Here is an 8,217-nt window from a genome sequence, read left to right as displayed (position 1 = left end):
TAAGTCGACTTGTGGAAATGTTTGTGTTTTCATGGCTTCCAGACTCCCTTATTCTAGTGCTCTCTGGTCTAGAGAGATGATCCAAATTTGCTGCCTGTTTTCTTTACCAATGCCTATTCACCCATCATCATTGTTATTGCTAAGTTACATTGGATGCTGGTCCACCACCTGAGTTCTAAAAATGTGCCATTCCTTTGGATAATTTTGCCCTAATTAAAGGTGTTATAATATAAATATTTGTAGCAAAAACTGACAAATAATGACTTAAAAGAAAAATCAGGAAAAACATAGCTATACATCTAATTCTTAAACATTTTATCATTAAACAATATGAAAACAGTCTTCATTTACTTAGTTCTGAATCCAGCAGAACATCAGCATCAGAATTCAAATAAACATGTTACAGCAAAACACAATGATTGATTATTTCTGAGATGAACTCAAATTTCAGACTTAAATGCTTTTGTGTTCTAAATTAGCTGTACAAATTAGAGGATAAGATTAAAAAAAATAAATATAATGAACTGCAAAAATATTACACAGAAGAACAGGAAAATGTGACCAATTGAAAATTGAGACAATAAATGGATTATTTCAATTGATATTGTTAACTGTTTTCTCATTGCAGCAATGCTTAGCTATTGTTACCTTTGACCAGATTACAAAAGCAAGCATTTATTTCATAAAATCTTAACATAAATCTTTGTAAATGATTTTCATTTACATTTTTGTAAATTAAAAGCCCCTTGAGGCTATGTATCATGCAGTTAATAGCAGTCATCATTTAACAGTGTAAAGCCAACTGGCCTTGTCTTTGAAATCAGGGTATTACCAAGAATGCAACTAAAAATTTAAACAGTTGCCAATCCCATCCCACAAAGGTCCGACAGTTCTTAGGGACACTTCTGTAAGGAATGCAGCAAAAAACTTTAATTAGGCTTTCTTTGATTCTTAAATTTGTAAACATTCTTGTACAAATATTGGTAATGGGGCAACTGGAATTGTGTGTTATATGATGTTTTCTTTTTTTGTGTGGGATGTGGCCATTGCTGGTAAGGTCAGTATTTCCTGCGCATACCTAATTGCCTTTGAACGGAGTGACTTGCTAGACCATTTCAGAGGACAATTTAAGAGTTACATCTGTCACATAAGCCAGACCAAATAGCAGTGTCAGATTTCCTTCCTTAATGGGAGTAATTTCTTCATAATAATTGGTGATAGTTGTCATTGTCATCATTTTACGTGAATTTACTGTGGTGGGATTTAAACCGCTTCCCCAGAGTTTTGGACTGGTCCTCTAAAATACGAGACCCCACTGGCTAAGATCACCATTAAATTGCTACTTTCTCAATCTCACCCTTTGCTTCAGGTATAGTGACCCTCGGGTGAAACTCGCCACCAGTTGTTTCTCTTGGAGAGCAATGTTGAACTATGGTGATTACTACTACTACTAGTCCAGTAATATTGCACAATGCAACAAGTCTTCCTTCACTTATTATGTAATCGTTAAGAATATAACTCAACCAGTCTTTTCCACATCAGGGGTTTGTGGGATCAACAAACTCTCAATAAAGTGACAGTCTCATTCAGAGAACATGGAATATGGAGTACAAGAATTGAGGGAAGAAAACGTTATCTGTTGTGACAGACATTTCTCACTTTGATAAATGCAAAATTGCATACTCCAATTGTATTAATTATCAACTGTTCCCTATAGATATGTTCCCATTTTGAAACGAGAATGAGCCTTAGAACTTTCTGTATGCCCACCCAATTCTTCAGGATCACTTGCATTCGAGCAGCATAGGCTTATGAGAATTAGATATTGAAATGACAAGGCTGGATTGTATGTGATGCTTCATAGATTATTTAAGTCTGAGAACTTGGAGAAAAGGAGTAGCATGCATTTAAGTTGCACAGAAGTAGGATTAGGCTGGATATTAAACATCAGTTCTTTTCCCACAGACTGCTGTATCTTTGGTCAATTATGTCAGCTGGTACAGTGTGCACTGATGCTCATGTAACTAATGAGAGGTAACTGTCCAGTTCATGACTGGGGTAGAGTTCAATCATATAAAAATAGATTCACAATTTATGTAAGATTACTGGAATTTTCTAAAATTTTGTAATTTTCTACGTCTCATGGCATATAATCTATTGTAGATTTTGAAAATGAGAAAACGTAACTTATTCCTTAGATAATTGGTAACATAAATATTTACTTAACTGCAAAACTTCATATAAGTATTTTAAGACATGGAGAAAAGTAACATTTTACTGCAATGCCATCACTCATTCATAGTACTGCTATGAAAGCATTTGATGTAGAAATTTTTAGTGCTTTACTATCCCCTATTTTAATATCCCCTATTTGAAGAGCATGTAATTCTGAGTATGAAAATGATTGATAGGGACTTTGATAATCACTGCTGAACATCTTGATCATGCTTCCACCAAATGAACAGGAGTATTACCTTTCTGAATCCAATTTCCTCCAGTTAGTGGCCACATTGATACTAACTTGATTTACCTGCTGTAAGTGTCGGATGGTTTAGTATGTTTACATTGATCATGCAGAATAGAAGTAATTTGTGAATTCATTATAAATTGTGATAAAGTGAACTTATGACAAAAATATGAAAAACTAAATGCAAAACACTGCAGATGCTGGAAATCTGAACAGCACAATGTTGGAGAAACTCAACAGGTCTGGTATTTAAAAGTATCCTTTTAGCAAATTATTATTTTAAGGAAAACTGAACCTATGTATGTATTTATGTTCACAACTTCAAATGCCTTAAGTACAATTTAAAGGGGATTAAGTTATAATAGGTAATTGTATTATAAACTAGACATGAACTACTTTTAACACTGACTTCTGTGGTGAAACAGGCTTCCTGTGTTGCAACCAATATCTTTGTGATTGATAATAATGTGATTGCCCTGTTTTCCCAATTTAAGTACTGAATTAGTTTTAAATAAACTAAAGAAAGAAATGGATGCTGGAAATTTGAAAGGAAAACTAAGTGCTGAAGAAATTATCTCTCTACAGATCAAACAGTTAACATTTCAAGTGCAAACTTACTCTAGAACGGAATCTTTTTCCTCTTTGGATTGTATTAATGAGTAGCTTTGTTAAGAAGTTTTGTAGACTTTAGTGTTGATTGATACACAAATTTGGAGAGATGGAGTATTAAAATGTATCTGTGATTGTGGCTTCCATGGATCCATGTTTTGTGCAAATGTAGTTCTAAAAATGAATTCTACATTTACATTTTTATACAGGTAAGTATTTATATGATTGTGATGTAGATCACCAAAACAATAATTACATGTCCTTGAGAGAAAGCGAGCGTAATGCCCAGTGGTGCACGTAACCCTGATTATAGTGACTCTGTACTATAGTAAGTTGCAACAGATTACCATTAGAAATACATAGCAGGTCTGGCAGCAACTGTGGAGAGAAGAGTAGAGTAAATGCTTCAAGTCAAATATGACTCTTCAGAACTGGAGTTTTTCCAGTACTTTGTTTTATTTCAGATTTCTGGAATCTGTTGTGTTTTGCTCCTATTTTAGATTTATCAGTGGATGTAGCTTTTATGTACAAAGAGGGAAACATTTTGCTCGTCCTTTGTAGTTCTCCTGTATCAATAATTTTAGCAGTTTTAAGGTGTAGAAGGTAATGATTGCTTTCCCTTGTGTGTACGAGATTTTGCTTTGAGAAGAGCAGCCTGAATTCGAAAATGCGTTCTTGACTCCATTGAATAATTCTTGTAGTTTTGCCTGGAAAAGAAAATTTCAGAACAATTCACTACAGCTTGTTCTGCTATAATGCAAATTCACTGTAACATTATAATTACATCGCCAACATTTTAAGCACTGTTTCTAAAGCGTGATTTTTCTATGAATGTGGGGCTGCCCAAGAATGCAACCATTGCATTATAGAAGGACTATCTGTATTTGAAAATATTTATCCAGAGGTTAACAATTTAAAACAGTGTGGCAAATATGCAGAAATCATATTATGACTTGATACACTTTGGAAAGATAAAATGTTTCTTTACACTGCCTCCACTTTACTCACTTCTTTGGAACATCACTTCTCATTGCTCTATATTATGCTTTTAAACCATTAAAATAACCAAGATTCTGAGATTGGCAGTGTTAGCTGAATAGATCTGACTGCACTATCAACCAATTGGTGGTAACTGATCAAACTTATAACATTTCTGTTGCTTTCTCTACGGCAACTTCTCAACAAATCGAGGCAACTTGCAAACCAATCACCCTATTTTTCCTGTTTTAAAATGATTTTAGAAATTTGATATTCTTAGTTATCTTGATGAGTACAAGATGAAAAGCTTTGGCAGTATGTCTCTTTTTAGTAATAAATTGGATTACCTTTGTATGGTTCTACTATTCACCAGTAAGGTATAACACGATGAAATTCAACTCCTTCCAACAAACTAAGATCTTTTTAAATTGAAATGGTGGCAGATGAGTTAATTCCAACTTCAGAAAATTTCAACTGACTATAACCAGTTGACGATCTTTTTTTCTTGTGCAGATATCTATACATGTTTACTAATCACACCAAGTCCTTTGTAATATATATTACATAAGGTTATGCCTATAGGGCGAGAAGAGACTTGCATAAATTTTTATTCATTTCATGGAGAAATGTCTATCCTAAATTTATATTAACATGAATTCCCCTGTCATTTTCCATTGAATTTAAAGAACTTTGCATTGAAGCATATTTTAATACTCTCATGAGACACAGACTATGCTACCTCTCCAACATTTATTGCCCATTGCTACTTCATCTTAAGAAAGAGGCTGCTGAGCTGCTTTCTTGAATCACTACATTCCGTATGCTGTAGGTAGACAGACAATATTGTTAGTGAGGGAGTTCTTGGAATTTGAGCAAGTGACAGTGAAGGAATGGGGATATATTTTCAAATCAGAATTGAAAGTGGCTTAGAGGGGAACTTCCAGGTGGTATTGTTCCTAAATATCTACTGCCCTTGTCCTTCTAGATGGAAGTGGTATCGGTTTGGAAGGTGCTAACTACCTTCTCCCCAGCAACCCACCCATTTATCTGTCCACCCTGAGGCTCCCTGCCATCATTCTTGATGAAGGGCTTTTGCCTGAAATGTAGATTTTCCTGCTCCTTGGATGCTGCCTGACCTGCTGTGCTTTTCCAGCATCACTCTGATCTAAACTCTGGTTTCCAGCATCTGCATCCTCACTTTTGCCCACATGGGACTATGATGTTATTTATGGTCATTGCATAGACTTAGTTGAGAGAGGGATGGGACTGGCTGCTCAAAGTTGCAGGGTTTTGTTATTTTAGAAAAGATAGAGAGGAAGATAAGAATTGGAGGAGTTGCATTATTAATCAGGGAGAATGTTACATCTGCACTTAGAGAGGATTTGCTGAAGGGCTCATCTACTGAGTCAATATAAGTGGAGCTCAAAAATAAGTTGGATGCAGAAATGTTGATAGGATTATACTATAGACCCCCCCCCCCCCCCCAATCAGCTACCAAGACATTTATAAACAAATATCGAGGTGATCATGGAAAGTTGCAATACAAACAGTGTTACCTTCCCCAGTCTTGACCCTTACAGCAAGAAACCTTAGGGCGGAATTTAAGTGCATCCAAGGGGGTTTCTTGAAATAGTATGCCAATAGTCCAACAAGAGGAGGAACCAGACTGGACCTTGTAAGAGCTAATGAACTTTGGCCAGGTAACTGACCTTTCGGTGGGAGAGCATTTTGGAAACAGTGATCATAACCCCTTAAGTTTTAAGATGGCTATGAACAAGGATAAGTCAGGACCTTGTGGGAGGTTCTAAACTGGGGAAAACAAACCACCTCAGTATTTGGGAGGAGCTGTTATCAGGCAAGTCCACATTTGACATGTAGGAACTGTTTAAAATTAGCATGCTCCCATAAGGGTGAAAGACAAGGACGGCAAGTTATGGAACCTTGGATAATGAGGGAAGTTTTGAATTTGGTCAAAACTTAAAAAATAAGCATATGTAAAGTTTGGAAAGCTAAAATCAGATAGGGCTCGTGAAGAATAAAAGGAAAACAGGAAAGTACTCAAGCAGAGAATTAAGAGCAAAAAGGGGTCCTAAAATGACCTTGGCAAGTAGAGTTCAAGAGAATCCCAAGGCATTCTATAGATACATTTTAAGAACAAGAATGATAAATGGGAAAAAGGTAGGACCACTCAAGGATAAAGGAGAGAACTTGAGCTTGGAGGCAGAGAATGTGGGTGAGATCCTAAAGGAGTACTTTGCATTGGTATTCACCCAGGAAAAGGATAGGGAGGATTGAGAAATTAGTGTGGAGCATGCTAATGTGCTAAGACATTTTGAGATCAAGAAAGAAGTGGTGTTGCATCTCTTCAAGATCATTTAAGGTGGATAAGACCCAGGGTTGATGGTATCTACCACAGGTTACTGAGAGACGCAAGAGGGGAGATTGCTTGTGCCTTGACCAAGATCTATGTGCCTTCACAAGCCAATGGAGAGATTCTGGAGAACTGATGAGTAGCTAATGTTGCTCCCCTGTTCAAGAGGGGAAACCGGGAGAATCCAAGAAACTACAGACTGGTGAGTCTCTCATTAGTTGGGAAGCTATTGGAGAGAATTCTTAGAGATAGGATTCTCACACATTTGGCGAAGCATGGCCTAATTAGGGACAGTCAGCATGGCTTTGTGCAGGGCCGGTTATTTCTCTTAAGTTTTTGAAATAACAACAAAGGTGATTGAGGGTAGAGTAGTGGATATTGTCTACATGGATTTTAGTAAGGCTTTTGACAAGGTCCCTCATGATAGGGTCATCCAGAAGATTCAGAAGTATGGTGACTTGGCCATGTGGATTCAGAATTGGCTTGCCCATAGAAGGCAGAATAGTGGTGGAGGGGTACGTTGCAGGCTGGAGTTCCATGACCAGCTGTGTTCTGCAGAGATCTGTATTGGGACCTCATAAATGACTGAGATGAAAACGTAGATGGGTGTGTTGGTAAGTAAGTTTGCAGACAATACAAAGATCAGTGAAGTTGTGGATAGTGTAGAAGGTTGTCAAAGGATACAGCGGGATATAGATCAGTTGCAGATATGGGTGGAGCACTAACAAATGGAATTAATCCAGAAAAGTGAGAGGTGCTGCACTTTGGGAGATCAAACGATAAAGAAAAGTACATAGTTCATGGCAGGATTCTGAATAACATTGATGAAAGAAGGATCTTGAAAGTGGCCATGTAAGTAAACAGAATGGTAAAGGAGGTGTATGGCATGATTTCCTTTATTGGTTGAGGAATTGAGTACAAGAGTCAGGATGTCATGTTACAGCTTTGTAGGACTTTAGTTAGGCCACACGTGGAGTATTGTGTTAAATTCAATTTTGAGGTATTTTAGCTGTTGGAGGTGACTTCCTCAAATTCCAGGAGCAGCAATTACTGTTTTATATGCTGTTGTATTGTTTTGGAACATTGGGGGAAAAAAAAAGTCAAAACAACAGCAGTTTAAAAGGGTGAAGAGCAGACAAAGGAAGCACATGGTGAGGATAGTGCAGGAGAGAGAGAGAGAACGAACGAACAAACGAGAACCTGCACAGTTGCTGCCTTTGCTGTTTGAATTCATGTATTGCTGGACATCGGAGTGCATCTGGGAATATTAACAAAGTGAAATTCACAACTAATATTGAAGGATCTGTTGGGCGAAGTTCACAGCACAGAAGTTAATTGTTGTTTTAAGTCAATCCAAGAGAAAGGCTGCAGTAGTGATTATAGTGGATTCTTTCTTGATTATATGTTTTTTGGAGATAAGTCTCTTGATTAAACTTAAAATATAAGCCATAGCTATTAATTTAACCTGGGGCAGTGTTTGTAGAGGAATAAGGTGGTGTTATTTTCTGGGTCTGTAGATTGTGAAGGAGCAAAAGTGGCCTTTGCAATGATATGTACTACTTGTCAGATGTGGGAGTTTAAAGAGAATTTAAGGGTTACTGCGGATTATATCTGCCATAAATGCTGTTGGATGCAAACCGTATCCGATCGAGTGGATCAGTTGGAGAGACAGATAGAAGCGATGAGGAATTTGCAACAGCAACCGTATGTGATGGATGGCAGTTATAGGAAGGGGGGGAAGTCCCAGATACAGTCACATAGATGGGTTAACTCCAGGAAGGGTAAGAGAGGT

The 8,217-nt window shown here is 37.1% G+C and overlaps 1 protein-coding gene across 3 annotated transcripts in view; it reads right to left on the bottom strand.

The window, feature by feature from the left end:
* Positions 1-294: 294 nt before the first annotated feature.
* The window catches only part of ttc39a (tetratricopeptide repeat domain 39A), a 101,103-nt gene continuing 93,180 nt past the window's right edge, over positions 295-8,217 (bottom strand). For all 3 annotated transcript variants that reach the window (XM_043699216.1, XM_043699215.1, XM_043699217.1), the window contains one exon: positions 295-3,783. In XM_043699216.1, the coding sequence (XP_043555151.1) occupies positions 3,666-3,783 (118 nt within the window). In that variant the 3' untranslated portion in view covers positions 295-3,665. The remainder of the gene's footprint in view (positions 3,784-8,217) is intronic.

The sequence above is a fragment of the Chiloscyllium plagiosum genome, chromosome 11, assembly GCF_004010195.1.
Source record: "Chiloscyllium plagiosum isolate BGI_BamShark_2017 chromosome 11, ASM401019v2, whole genome shotgun sequence".
NCBI classification, from domain to species: domain Eukaryota; kingdom Metazoa; phylum Chordata; class Chondrichthyes; order Orectolobiformes; family Hemiscylliidae; genus Chiloscyllium; species Chiloscyllium plagiosum.
Note: the sequence above shows the minus strand (reverse complement) of the source record. Positions and strands in the feature narration are given on the sequence as shown.